Source organism: Chiloscyllium punctatum, chromosome 30 (assembly GCF_047496795.1).
Source record: "Chiloscyllium punctatum isolate Juve2018m chromosome 30, sChiPun1.3, whole genome shotgun sequence".
Lineage (NCBI taxonomy): Eukaryota > Metazoa > Chordata > Chondrichthyes > Orectolobiformes > Hemiscylliidae > Chiloscyllium > Chiloscyllium punctatum.
Window position 1 is genome coordinate 30105914 of NC_092768.1, and position 15496 is coordinate 30121409.

A 15496-nucleotide genomic window follows, 5' to 3' on the forward strand; every position below is an offset into this window, starting at 1 on the left:
AAGCATAGCAAGCATGAAATAAACGTTCCACCTTTCAGAAAGATTCAGGTGTTGAATCTGCACATATCTCTGCGCATTTCTGCTGATTCACATTTGACCAGTAACGTAGTCAGCAATGAGGCAGCACCAAACGGTAATGAGTATATATCCAGGAGCTATCTGACTGTACTGTCACGCCACCAACTTTGAGCTCCATTTTCCAATAATGACATTGCACTAATTGGATATAGAGCACATTTATTAGATATTTAATCATCACATCCATGATTAACTTTATTCCATATTTAGATTAATCTGACAGAGTTTTCAGCTCCCTGAGGATTTGTATGTGATTGGGTAGGAGTCTGACTAACGTAAGGTGGTCTCCCTAATTCAGAATCAGTGAAACGTGCTGGTTATTGTTCGAGAACAAGGCTTAACCATGCGGTAGTTGCAATGTATCCATTTGAAAGCATTTCGATAACCCGATTAAGTCAATGCTCCGTGTGTAAAGTTTTCTCAACATGAATGAGTTGGATTGATTGAGTGGTCAGTGGACTCACGCCTATCAATGGGATTCCAGCTTCTTTATACAACTGGAGAAAATGTTCCTTGGAATTGTTATCCTTCACGGGAGAGTGTTTCGGAGACAAGCTGATGGAATTACGGTTTGTGCAAACAGTAAACGATTGTGTCACAGCTAGTGTAGAGATGGGATAATCGAGTCCCACCTTTAGAAACCCAGCAGTGAGAGACCGACTGGGCCTGTCGCTGGGTCCCATCAGCGAGACACAGCACAAACACGGTGGGGTTTCGGGTTGGTCACGAAGCCGATTCTCGGGCTAGTGTCCAGGTCGGTCACCCCTGGTGGGGCCTGGAAGTGGAACTTCTGCAGCAGGGTGGTGAAGAACAGGAAAAGCTCCACTTTAGCCAGTGCCTCACCAGCGCACACCCTCCGACCTGAAAAAGAACAGGGGATGGTCAGTACCTCACCCACACACACACACACAGAAACACACACACACACACAGGCACACACACACACACACAGACACACACACACATCCACAGATACACACAGGCACACACACAGACACACACATACATATACACACACACAGAAACACACACACATACATATACACACACACAGAAACACGCACACACACAAACACACATACACACACAGATACACACAGGCACAGACACAGGCACAGGCACACACACAGGCACAGACACACACACACACACATACATATACACACACACACACACACACAGGCACACAAACACACACACAGACACACAGGCACACACACAGACACACAGAGACACAGGCAGGCACAGACACACAAACACAGGCACACACAGGCACACAAACACAGGCACACACACAGACACACACACAGGTACACACACACACAAAGACACACACATACACAGACACACACACAGACACAGACACACAGACACACACACACACACACACACACACACACACACAGTTCATTCATAAACAGGTGGAGTCCATTCGGTCACTCAAACCCCTTTCCCCATTCAGTAAGAACCTTGCTGATCCTCTACCTACACTCTGCTCTCCCACACAAACTATTACGATCCAAGCTCATGGTATTATTCCGTTAGGAAAGAAGACAGGGAAAGTGACTGAGGTGTGGGAGCACTTTGGGCTGTGTGATCGTAATTTCTATTAGTTTTAAAACAGTTATGGAAAAGGATAGAACTGATCAAAAAGTTAGAGTTCTAAACTGGAGTAAGGCCGAGTTTGACGGTATTAGACAGGAACTTTCAAACATTGATTGAGGGAGGTTATTCACAGATAAAGGGATAGTTGGATAGTGGGAGGCCTTTAAGAACAAGAGTTCAGAGACAGTATGTTCCTGTTAGCGTGAAGGGCAAGGCTGGTAGGTGTACAGAATGCTGGATGACCAGAGAAATTGAGGCTTTGCTCAAGACAAAGAAAGAGGCATATTATCAGGTATAGCCAGTTGGGATCGAGTGAATCCCCAGCAGAGTATAAAGGCAGTAGGAGTATACTTAAGAGGGAAATCAGGAGGGCAAAAAGGCGACATGAGAGAGCTTTGGCAAATTGAGTTAAAGAGAATCCATAAAGACTCGATAAGTACATTAAGTACAAAGGAGTAACTGGGGAGAGAATAGGACCCCCTTAAAGATCAGCAAGGCCCGCCGATGTGGAGAACCATAGGAGATGGGTGAGGTGTTAAATGGAGACTTTGTGTCAGTATTTACTGTGGAAAACGACATAGAAGTGGGGGAACTCGGGGGAATAAGTAATGAAGGCTTGAAAAGAGTTCATATTACAGAAGAGAAGGTGCTGGAGGTCTTAAAACACACAAGGGAGATAAATCCCTGGGAACTGAGCAGATATTTCCCAGAACTTTGAGGAAGGCTTGGGAAGAGATTGCTCAGCCACTTGCTGAGATATTTGTATCATTGATAACCACAGGTGGGGTGCCGGAAAACTGGAAGTTGGCTAATGTGGTGTCATTGTATAAGAAAGGCGAAGAAAAAGTGAATTACAGACAGGGTGAGCCTGATGTCAGTGGTGGGTAAGTTGTTGGAGGGGATTTTGAGGAATAGGATTTACATGCATTTGGAAAGGCAAGGATTGATTAGGGATAGCCAACATGGCTTTGTGCATGAGAAATCATGTCTCACTAACTTGGACACAAAGGGTCTTTTTCCATGCTGTATGACTCCAAGACTCTAAGTGAAATCCCAGGCTAAAATCATAGGAACAGCAGTGTGCCATTCAGCCCAACCAGTCTGTTCCACCATTTAATGACTGATCTATTGTATAGGTCCATATCCCTTAGGCCCATACCCCTTCAAGTCTTTGCTTAACAAAAATGTATCTATCTCAGATTTAAAACTAAAAACTGATCCAGCATCAACTGCAGTTTGTGGAAGAGAGTTCGAACCATCTACCACCCTTTGTGTGTGGATGTGCTTCCTAATTTCTCTCCTTCAGACAATTAAGATAATAGAGAATTAACCAAACAATTTACATACAGCAAAAATGTAAAGGTTTTGTAAAAATCAATCCCATTTATTCCACTAACATGTCTCGACAGTACTCCCATCTGAGATAATTCCCTGCCCTGTCAATAGAGCTTAAGTTGACTTTAATTCACAGTCTTGAGAATCTATCAGCTTCTTCCTGGAGCTGGCATACAACTGAGCATAGACTTTCTCAGCTTCAAATGACCTTTTCAGGGTTTTATCTAAGCAGATCCAGTCTGGAACTTTTAAACTAAGCTCCTTAAACTGAGGTAACCTTTTTCTTAAAATTAGTACCTCCCCGCTTTCTGGGGAACAACTGCTTTATGCACCCAACTTCAGCCAAGGCTTCAGGTGAACTGATTTTCCCAGCATCTTTAAGACCTGATGATCATTGCAATAGTATCTTTCTGACTTGCCGTTTCGGTCTCCTGATTTATTTTCTTCCTCACATCCAGACTCTTGCTCAGAGGCTTGTACATAACACCCATCAGGGTCTTTTAGCCTTTGCCGTTCCTTGATTCTACCCACACAGATTCTGTGCTTCTGACTCTGTATCATTACTTGCTATCGTTGTAACTTAATTTCTTACTGAGAAGGCAACCCGACCTCCTCTGCCAATCTGTTTGTCCACATTCAATAGAATGTGTCTCCTTGGAGATGTAGCTCGCAGACCTGATCCCCTCACAGTTACATCTCACTGGCAACATCATATGGTGGCACAGTGGTTAGCACTGCTGCCTCACAGCGCCAGAGACCTGGGTTCAATTCCCGCCTCAGGCAACTATCTGTGTGGGGTTTGCACATTCTCCCCATGTCTGTGCAGGTTTCCTCCAAAGATGTGGAGGTTAGGTGAATTGGCCATGCCAAATTGCCTGTAGTGTTAGCTGAAGAGGTAAATGTAGGGGAATGGGTCTGGGTGGGTTACTCTACGGAGGGTCGGTGTGGGTTTGTTGGGCCGAAGGGCCTGTTTCCACACTGTAAGTAATCTAAAAAAAACCCCACCAAGTTCAATCTGTGCTACTATTTGCTACAGTGCTACTGTACTGTTATTTGACTGAAGTGCTTCTAAGGTAACTCTCTGCAGAACATTTTTTTAAATGTATTCTCCAATGGATAGACCATGACATCATGAGAGTAAAAATATAGGCCATTCAGCCCATTGAGTCTGCTCTGACGGCTGGTCTGATAATCCACTCTGCTGCCTTTTCACCACCAACTTTGATTCCCTCACTTACCTCAGCCTTGAATAGACTTAATGACCCAACTTCTGCCACCCTCTGCAATAAAGAACTCCATAGACTCACCGCCCTCTAACAGCAACAAAATTCCTCATCATCTCTTTGCTAAATGGGCTCCCCATTATTCCAGATTCTGCCCTCTGGTCCAGGACTCTCCTATGCTGTCAAACAGCCTCTGCGCCTTGTGTCCTGGAGTATAAAGCAGTTCAGACCTGAAAGGGTTAATTGACATCATGGGATGCACTCCTCCCATCTAGTTATAAAGTGTCAGCGTTTGTACATTCAGTCACGTTGATCCCCCTGCAGTTGCTGTACTCTTAGATTGGACCCGATATCTCACAAGAGGAAATCGTAGCATCTCAGATATGTTGCAACTAGTCATTTAGTAAGATGTAATAAACCTAGTTACTGTACATCAAAACTAAGGCTACCTTCTGCTCAAGACGTTGTGTCAGTCTCCTTCCCCATTGGATGTCAGTAACGCAGATGGATACCAATCAGAAGGATTGGTGGTAGTGAATCAACCCAAGATATCTCTCGTGGTCCCAACAGGAACTGGAATGTCCCAGTTGGGACCAGCAACAGTGGCAGCAAGATACAAGACCAAGTTCACCCTGTACAGTTTACACCCGCGCGAAATGCTAAAGCAGGTCTAATTGTGACATTGTGGAGTTCCTGCCTGTTCAAAATGAAGATTGCTCTCAACATTTCCTCATCTCACTTCAGAAATGGAGATATTTAACAGCAGGAATACATGTCCCTCTCGTCCAGTTACCTGCAGAGAAAGGCATGAAGGCATCTCTCTTCACAAAATTCCCATCAGCATCCAGGAAGTGAGCCGGGTTAAACTCCTTTGGAGTTTTCCATTGAGTTTTGTCACGCAGCACCGAGGTCAGGACAGTAATCACGTACGTTCCCTGCAAACAAGAACAATAATTCGGAATGTGTTTCTGAGCCTGACTTCAATGGAGAGTGAATGAAGTGGGATGTGTGAATCCAGTGTTGGACCTGACCCTGTTAGTTCCCAGTGGTCAAAGCGGGGCCCATACTTATTTTAAATGTCATTGGGATTCCTCCACTATGAAAATTGCCACCCCCGATTCACTAATTTCCAAATCAGTCCCATTTAAAACTTGTTTCTTTTCTTTTTCTGTCACTTTTTATTTTAATTTGAAGGTACTTCCAATTTCTTGCAGACACAGATTGTGAAACCCTAGCCTGGTTGATATCATTCAGAACTACCTTTGGAATGAAATGTCCTTTCACGTGTGTGTCCTCGGTTGTTGAATGAGGAAGGTTGATGGGGACGATGTTGGCAAATCTCTGGATTTCATGAATCACAGCGTCAGTGTAAGGCATTCGCTTTCGGTCTTCGGTTACAGGGGCTCGTCCGGCTCCTATCACCTGATCGATTTCTTCCTGAACTTTCCCTGAAATAGAGGAAGCTTGGATTGGGGAAACTGCCATCAAACAATGGGATAGAAATTCATCAGTGACAGAAATAAGGCACGATCAATGTGTCTTATGTTCCCCATTCGATATTCATCAACTTCAATAAACACAAAAGCCAAATACATACAACAAGCGATTGGTTGTATTTGGGTCACTATGTGCTAACCTTCAAGATCAATTTTATCATTTTATTTTTCACTCATGGGATGGGCAAGTTGCTGGCTCGGCCAGCAATTATTGCCCGTCCCTAGTTGCCCCTCGAGCTGCCTCCTTGAACCGCTGCAGTCCACCTGTTGGGGTGAGACCGGCAATGTTGCTCGAGATGGAGTTCCAGGATTTTGACCCAGTGACGCTGAAGGAACGGGGATATATTTCCCAGTCAGGATGGCGAGTGGCTTGGAGGGGAACTTGCCATGATCTGCTGCCCCTGTCCTTCTAGATGGACTTGGAAGGCTGTTTCCAGATTTTTGGTGAATTGCTGCAGTGCATCTTATCGATGGTACACAGTACTGCGACTGAGTGCCGGTGGTGGATGGAGTTGATGCTTGTGGATGTGGTGCCAATCAAGTGGGGGCTGCTTTGTCCCTGGGTGGTGTGAAGCTTCTGGAGTACTGTCAGAGTCGCACTCACCCATTTACTTGTGAAGACAATTGGACAACACTTCTAAAATAATTCCATGCCAATTCTGGAATGACAGATACTTATTACCATTGAGAAGAATTCCATTGCAAGTGGATATTTACTGAGCCTAAATTTCTGTGAAAATACCCGCTCGGCTCAGAACTCACCCAAGACAGGAGGACCCCATTTTCGGGGTTTCCTCAAAAGCAGCCCAGAAGAGGTCAAAGGTTTCAGGCCCCTGGACTATGACCAAGTAAATAGGAGACAGTGTGTTCAGGAAACAAACAAACAATTCAAGAGAGGAGCAAATTCCTGCAGAGGCTGGAGTCTGGACTGGAAACAACAAATGCTGGGGATCACAGCGGGTCAGACAGCAGCCATGGAGAAAGAGGAAGCTGACTTTTCAAGTCTAGATGACTCTTTGTCAGAGCTGGGCTGAGCAGCTCTTGACTCGAAACATTAACTTCCTCTCTCTCCATGGATGCTGTCTGACCCACTGTGATCCCCAGCGTTTGTTGTTCCCAGAACAATTCAAGAGAGTTCATCGGGAACACATGGAGGTGAAGTTCAAGTATCAAAGAGATCAGATAAGAAACTAAACTCTCTGACCCCTGACCCATGTGTGGCCAAGTCATCAGGTCACACGCGAGACTTATTGCTGAGCTATTGAACTGGATTGACAACAAGCCATTCCAAGGGACTGCCTGTGTAAAGTGACCTAAATCAACCAATGGCTTAAGGTACTGTACCGACAGTATGCATTGTATTGCAGGAAATATCTTGCCAAGTTGAATGTGAGAGAGATCATTCTGCTCTGAAATACAATGAGAGACATTGGTGATGTCCAGGAGGCCTGCCATTGCTTTGTTCTCTCGTGCAGCATGCTTGTCTACAACCAGTTACATTGAGATCGAGATGAAGGAAATCGTTTTGACATTTTCTGAAAGGTTGCCTTGCCCTTGCTTCTGAAACGTGTTTATTGGTATCATTGGCCATTCTCATCTCCACAAATCCTTACTCACCATCAGTCCAATTCTGACACAGTCAACTGTTTGCCAAGTGAATCTGTCTGAAAGAAGCTCAGCCAGTTCTTGTTGGGTTCCTGATATTTCTGTAGAAACCCTCAGAATATTTAAGAAGTGCACATGTGATCCCCAGTGTTACAGACCACACCAAACCCGCTCAAAATATATTAAGAAGATAGCCTAGTCCCCCAGCGTTTTCTTATTTTTAAAGGCAAGTGCGTTCCGGATACAATTTGATTGGTCAAACTCCCAGGCTTGAAAGAAAACAGAGTTTAGGGCAGCATGGTGGCTCAGTGATTAGCACTGCTGCCTCACAGCACCAGGGTCCCAGGTTCAATTACTACCTCGGGTGACTGTCTGTGTGGAGTTTGTGCATTCTCCCTGTGTCTGCATGGGTTTCCTCCCACAGTCCAAAGATGTGCAGGTCTGCTGAATTGGCAATGCTAAATTGTCCATAGTGTTAGGTGCATTAGTCAGAGGGAAATGGGTCTGGGTAGGTTACTCTTTGGAGGGTTGGTGTACTGGTTGGACCAAAGAGCCTATTTCCACACTGTGGGACTCTAATCTTTATTCTTAAAACCCTATTCAAATACAGACAAATAAGAAATTCTAAAAATTAATTTAACTGTGACTCTATTGAATTGCTTAACGAGATAATATATATGCTAACTACTACTGATTAGCAGTTCCAAGATCGTAGCATCCCATAAACACACACTTGGCAAAGGCAAATTCAGTGAAACAGATTGTCTCACGTGCAACTCTCTAGTCCAGTCCATCCAGGGATAACTCTGAGAGAGAACTCGAGCGTTTTGTTTTAACAGGGAGAGATGTGTAACAGCTTCCAAACCCCAACACGACTGAAAGTTAAACTAAAATTCTGGCTCTGTGGGAGCTTGACACCACCCCTTCAGGCTGCTTCTATTGTTCCAACATTAAAAAAAAAACAAAGCTCGCTGGGCTCAGAGCAGACCACTGGGCTTCTAGTTTGCAACACTTGCTTTCAAAAGGACAAATCCTTCTTAAAGCAGCATCTCATAACACCAGATAAACATGGCTCTGGAAATTGAGATTAGAATAATTTGGTTGCTGATTCTAACCAGCACAGACCCAAAGGACCTTTTATTGTGCTGTAGAGCTCCACGACTCTTAACTCCAATCATCTGTGTGTGAAGTAAGGTGTGTGATACAGTCTATTTGGATTTTTGAATTTTGAACTAGTGGCATTTGGATTTTCCTTGTGTCTGAAGGGGTTTAATGATTAACTGGTAAGTATTTCTGTCACTGTGGTGAGTTTTCTTAAAGTACAGGAGCAGAGAAAGAGAGAGACCTCCTGGAGAGTTTTGTTCACCTTTGGAGAGTTTATGAGCGAACAGAATAAACAGAGGAGTATATTAGGCTTTCAGGTAGAAGATTCCAGAATTTGGGGGGGAGGCTTAAGCGAGACATCCATAGCATGACCTTTATTGCGGTTTTGACATTGATATCACGTTGTTATGAGTGTCACACTGGGTATAATCTCTGAATCTGCAGTGCACATCATGCCTGGGGGAGTTACCTTGAATTCAACTCAATTTCAGAAAGACTCCACTTGCTGACTCCCTCACCATCAGCTCTTCCTGAGAGCAACCAGTTGAGGTGTTACTGATTAAAATGACCAATTTCACACTGACCATGGGCCTAGTTTACTACTGACCTCGATAGTCCTGTCCATATGATCAAGTAACAGTGTTGACACCAACAACAACTAACAAACACAAAGTTCGTGATTCCCTTACTCTGGATATCCGGATATTTCATCATGAGAAGGAGTCCCCAGCACACGGTGGTGGAAGTGGTTTCTGTGCCGGCACCAAACAGGTCAATGATTGTAATCAGCATGTCCTTTTTCTGAATTTCCAAGGCTTGGCCTTTTGATTCCTTCAAGACAAAATAGAATAAAGGAGAAGCTGCCACATTCTTGACACAAATATTTTAGTGCAACCGCACGCAGCAGGAACGGAACTAAATCAATTCCAGACGACACAGTACAGCAGCACTTCACAGGAGGCTCCAAGGCACTGAAGGTGTCACCGAGACAGGGAATGGCACATCAGCAAATCAACTTCCCAGCTCGGGGCGAACATACCCACAACTACAGCAGAATAAAGGAGAAGGTACCACGTTCTTGGGGGAAATATTTGAGTGTGTATATTGTTGGATGGGTCTGTATCATTGGGGGGCAGTGGCTGTCTTGCTCAGAGTCAGGATTTCATGAATTCAGGCCACACCTCACAAATCTGAGTGCACAACCTCAGCTGAAATTTCAGCTCTGTTCTGAGAGGGTGCTGCACTATCAGAGGTGCTGCCTTTCAGATGAACTATTTAACTGATTAAACACAGGTGTAATTCTGGTCTCCCTGCTCAAGGAAGGATGTGGTGAAACTTGAAAGGATTCAGAAACAATTTACAAGGATGTTGCCAGGGTTGGAGGGTTTGAGGTATTGGGAGAGGCTGAATGGGCTGCGGCTGTTTTCTCTGGAACATCGGAGGTTGAGAGGTGAACTCATCGAGGTTTATAACATCATGAGGGGTATGGATATGGTGAAAAGCCATGGTCCTTTTCCAAGCATGGGGAGTCCAAAAGTAGAGGGCACAGGTTTAAGGAGAGAGGGGCAAGATTTAAAAGGGACCGAAGGGGCAACTTCTTCACACAGAGGGTGGTACATGTCTGGACTGAGCTACCAGACAAAGTGGTGGAGGCTGGTACAATTATAACATTCAAAAGGCATCTGGATGGGCATATGAATAGGAGGGGATATGGGCCAAGTGCTGGCAAACGGGAGTTGATTAATTTAGGATATCTGGTCATCACGGAGCGAACGGTCTGTTTCGATGCTGTACATCTCCAAGACTCTGGGTAGATGTAAAATATCATGGTATTAATCTAACAAGGACAGAGAACTCTTCACTGGTGTCTCCACCAATGTCTACACTTCTACCAAAAGAGTGATCTGGTCATTATCTCTGTTGTTCATGTGGGATCTTGCTGTCCACAAATTCATTAACTCGTTCCCCTGTTTTACAATAAATGTCACATTTTAAAAATTGACCCTTCTCTGTAAAATGCTTTGGGACATTAGCCTATACACGAAGGTAGAGCCACTGAAAGATGGTTGACTCGTTACTGCCCTCTGGACAATTTGGGAGGGGCAATAAATAGACAGTACAGTGGTTACCACTGCCTCCCCACAGCACCAGGGATCTGGGTTCCTTGGGTGACTGCGTGGAGTTTGCACATTCTGCCTGTGCCTATGTGGGTTTTCGCTGGTAATTCCGGTTCCCTCCCACAGTCCAAAGATGTGCAGGTTCAGTTGAATGGCCACAGGAATGCACCGTCGCAGGAAAGGGTGGGATGCTGTTCGGAGTCAACTCCTGTCATTGAAGCCAATCTGGTTCATTAATGTCCCTCCAGGAAGAAAATTGGCCATCCTTACCTGGTCTGGCCTACATATAACTCCAAACCCATAGCTATTTGGTTGACTCTTAGCATAGATCCAATGGGCCAAATGGCCTCCACCTGCACTGGATTCGATGATTCTACCCCCTGTGATGCCCACATCCTGTGAAGGAATTTTTCTTTGAAAAGAATGAGCTGTGCGGGGTAGTTTGGGGAGGGTGGAACATTAGAGGATGTTTGGTTAAGTTTCATAAAGGTTGAACTGCAGTCCACTGCGATTTGAAAGAGATGGTTTAGATTTGTGGGAATGGGAGAATGGAAGGGGCTGAGTGTAGGCTGATTGTTCTCAAAGCCCGATTGTGAAGTCGTGATGTTGTGGGAATGTCACAGGGATTACTGATTCAGAACCCCAGGCTCGTATTCTGGGGGTATAACTGTGGATGCTGTAAATCTGAGAGAAGACCAGAAAGTGCTGGAGAAACTCAGCAGGTCAGGCAGCATCTGTGAAGGGTGAAACAGGGTTAACGTTTCATGTCTGGCCTGGTCCTTCTTCCGAACTAATACGCTGGGGGAGACTGGTTCAGGTCCTGCCATGGCAGACTGCAAAACCTAAATTGAACGAAAATCTGGAATGGCAATTGTAAAACTCCTGTCATTGAAGCCAATCTGGTTCATTAATGTCCCTCCAGGAAGAAAATTGGCCATCCTTACCTGGTCTGGCCTACATATAACTCCAAACCCATAGCTATTTGGTTGACTCTTAACTGCCAATTAAATGAGCAAAAAAGCTGGCCCCATCCCATGAAAATCGAAATCACTGTAAGGATGTTGTCAGCTACTTCACAGAGAACAGTCTTCGGGAGTTATTGAAAGAAGAGTTATTGAAAGGGTGGCACGGTGGATCAGTGGTTCGCACCGCTTGCCTCACGGCACCAGGGACCTGGATTCGATTCCACCTTCAGCCCACTGTCCATGTGGAGTTTGTACATTCTTCCCCATGTCTGAACGGGTTTCCTTCGGGTGTTCTGGTTTCCTCCCACAGTCCAAAGTTGTGCAGGTTAGGGTGGATTGGCGATGCTAAATTGCCCTGTTGTGTCCATGGATGTGCAGGCTACGTGAATTAGCCATGGAAAGTGCAAGGTTGCAGGGATAGGGGGATGGGTCTGGGTTGGATGTTCTTTGGAGGCCTGATCTATGATTTGAACTCAAACACAAAATGAAGTGCGAGCAGATAATGGATTGGGAAGTTGAAAGCAGAGATGGGACACCTTCCCTATCGTTCAGAGTAAAGTCCTTTGTTTGGTCATGAGCATAAAGAATATCCCTTTCCTGATATTTGACACCCATGAGTCCCAAGGTGGAGGGTAAGGACAGACTTGGAGTTCCTGGTCTCCCAGGAGTATGATACCTGAGGTGGTGGGGTGAGGCCTTCAGCTAGGCCTTGGCTTCAGAAAGGCTCCTATGGACAGGAACGCTGCCCTCCGACCTCCTCACCTTGAACTAAGTGGAGCCCAACTCAGCTGCACGCCCTACCATGGTGTCAAAATGTCCCATGGCCTCCAAAGGCACTTCCTGGGGTTTGGGGGGAGATGGGGGAGGGGCATGGGGAGAGAGGTTGGTGTTGATTAAATCCCACTCACCCTGGGGTCAGACTTTGGGAGGCAGCTGTTGGTCTGCACAATATCCAAAGTTGGAACAGCCAATTCAGAGGCCCCTTAGAAAAGAATCAGACAAAGTCTTTGGTTCTTTATTGTCAGGGAGTACAAGGGTGAGGAAGTGACCTTAAACCTCTACATAGGGGGAAAGGAAGCCTGGCATAGCTTCAGCTGGTGCACTGTATCCATTGTGATATTACACTTTGAGAAGGATCTTGGAGCTGTGCGGTGGGGGTAGAATATTTCGAGAAGAGTGAATGTATTCCTGAGTGTTGTACCAATTGCCGGGATTGCAGAGAGACTGTGGGAGCTGGGGGGGGGGGGGGGGGGGGGGGGCGGGGATATTGTTTATTCCCCTCAGAATGAAGAAGGCTGAGGGGAAACTGAATGGAACCATTCAAAGGCATGAGTGGTTTTGTTTGGAAGAATAAAGTCAAACTGGTGTTGGGGGGAGGGTGGGAGGTCAGTGCACTCGAGATTTCAGGTGATTTCCAAGAGACCCCGCAGAGCGTGACAGGAAGGAATGTCTGTTTTATCTGCACCGTCTATTAAGTGATGGGGCTTCCACTCTGAAGACAGCGGTGAAGACAGACCCAGAGTAACACTTCGATAATGAGTGGACAGGAAGGGTCAGGGGGCTGTTGAGGTGGATCGTTAAGCGTATGCAAGACTGAGATAGGAAGGTTTTGAATCAGTGAGAGAATCAAGGATTATGGGGAAAAGAGTCAAAAAAATGTGGTGCTGGAAAAGCACAGCCGGTCAGGCAGCATCCTAGGAACAGGAGGGTTAACGTTTCGAGCACAAGCTCTTCATCAGGAATGTGTGCCCTCATGCTCGAAATGTCGATTACCCTGCTCCTCGGATGCTGCCTGACCTGCTGTGCTTTCCCAGTGGAACACTCTTCGACTCCGATCTCCGGTATCTGCAGACCTCACTTTCTCCGAGTTGATTGCGGAGTAAAGGCAGGCAAGTGGAGTTCAGGTTATCATGGTCTCACCGAATGACAGAATAGATTTGATGGGCTGAAAGGCCCATTTCTGCTCTTATGTCTACTGGTCTGTGGTCTTATTTGTAAGAGGTGGATAAATACTTGAAGGGAAACGAGTGATAGGGCAGTGGGGAAAGAATAGGGGAGTGGGATAGCTCTACCTGGGAGCAGCCATCGATTCGATGGGCCAAATGACCTCCTTCTGTCCTGTAACACCCTACAATTCTCTGAAGGAAAGTTGTCTCTCCTGTCTACGTTCACCATTAGACTTCAATGCACTCTGGCAGCACAGCAGAGATGAAGGGCTGGTCTTAATGGATGTGAGGTTTAAATTCATTTGTCTCAAAGAGATTGACATCCCAGACAACATGAGCAGAGGACGGCTCCAAAGCACTCAACAACACATCCAGGTGGAATTTGAGGGACGTTATTCAGGGAAAATAACGTGTAAAATAAGTAGAAGCTCCTCACCAATTATTTTCTGAGAAGATATCTCTCTCACATTGTAAGTTGTGAGATTAAGACTCATACATCCTTCAGGGATGTGTAATCATAATGTCACTGGAATCATCATCCAGGTGACAGGTTAATGTACCCATGCCCCGACATGTATTCAAAACCCAACATGGCACATGGTGAAACGTGAATAAAAAGTCTGCAGTTTACAGCTGGTCTAATGATGACCATGTATCGAACTGTCGATTGTTGTAAAAAATCCACCTGGTTCACTGATAACCCTTAGGGAAGGAAATCTGCCAGTCTTACCTGGTCTGGCCTACATGTGACTCCAGACCCACAGCAATGTGGGTGACCCCACTGCCCTCTGGGTAATAAATGCTGGCCCAGCCCCTGTCACTCACATCCCATGTCTGAAACCAATGCTACACCCTGGACACAAACATCCACATGATGTCATGAGCACTACGATCAGAGATATGATCAGATACAGTGCATGCTTGAAGCTACACATTTGTAGTTCCATCCAGAAACGAGGGGCAGCACTGAGCGATATAATAACAGATGTTTAACACAGAATCTTCCTCCATCAAAACCCACAAAGTCCTGGTGTGGAGTCTGAAATCTGGGGAGATACCCCTTACTGATGAAAAGGTGTGTCACTGTACCTGCTGATGCCTCAGAATTAAGGCCTCGTTTAGGGTCTGAATGCTGTTCTCATTCAAGGTTTCTTCAGCCGCTTTGATGAAACTGTCGAAGATTTCCATCATCTTATCTCGATTTTGAATATACTTCCTGCGAGCCGGAATCAGAAATCCCAGAGATGGGTAAGAATTGTACAGCTGGATTGGAACAAGAACATAACCAATAAGTTCAGGCTTGCGTTGATTAGTGACTGTTCGTCTGTAGTCGATGCGTTGGCCAAGTAATTTACGGTGACATAAAACAAAGAGCTGTTGGAAATCGGAAACAAAAGCATGAATTGCTGGAGAAACTCAGTACGTCTGGCCACATCCGTGAGAAGAAAGCAGAGTTAACATCGTGAGTCCGGTGAGGCCTTGAGATTTTTTTAAAAAATTGGAACAGGAATGGCAAGTTACGTGAACCTTGCATGACCTTGGTCAAAAAGGAAAAGGAGAAATATGTAAAGTCTGGGAGGATGGAATTAACTGATTAGCGATGAAGAAAGGTTGGATAGACTGGGTTTGTTTTCACCGGAACGCAGGAGGTTGAGGGGTTAGAATAGAGGGGTGACTTAATAGAAAATAATAAGGGGCTTGGATGGAGTGGATAGGGAGGACCCGGGTTACCTCACAGAGAGGCCAAAAATTGGGCACACAACTTTATGGTGATTGGTGGAAAGATTAAAGAGGTCTCAATGAAAAAATGTTTCTCAGCCTCAGGGTGTTGGGAGTCTGGAATCTGCTGCCCAGTTTGGTTGCTGAGGTGGGAAATCGCTGGAAAGGTGCCTGCATCTGCTCCGGACGCACTGTAACCTGCAAGGAAACGGACTGGATCACGGAAAGTGGAATTTGACCGGGTGATGACATTATTCATCCAAGGGCTGAATGGCATCGTTCTGATGTGTAACTGTTCTGAGG

The 15496-nt window shown here is 45.5% G+C and overlaps 1 protein-coding gene across 1 annotated transcript in view; it reads right to left on the reverse strand.

Moving 5' to 3' along the window:
• Positions 1-220: 220 nt before the first annotated feature.
• Positions 221-15496, reverse strand: part of LOC140455372 (cytochrome P450 2K1-like) — a 36732-nt gene continuing 21456 nt past the window's right edge. The window contains exons 5-9 of the mRNA XM_072550174.1: positions 14564-14737; positions 9136-9277; positions 5502-5689; positions 5035-5176; positions 221-939 (exon numbers count right to left, since the gene is read on the reverse strand). Coding sequence (XP_072406275.1) covers positions 761-939; positions 5035-5176; positions 5502-5689; positions 9136-9277; positions 14564-14737 — 825 coding nt within the window. The 3' untranslated portion in view covers positions 221-760. The remainder of the gene's footprint in view (positions 940-5034; positions 5177-5501; positions 5690-9135; positions 9278-14563; positions 14738-15496) is intronic.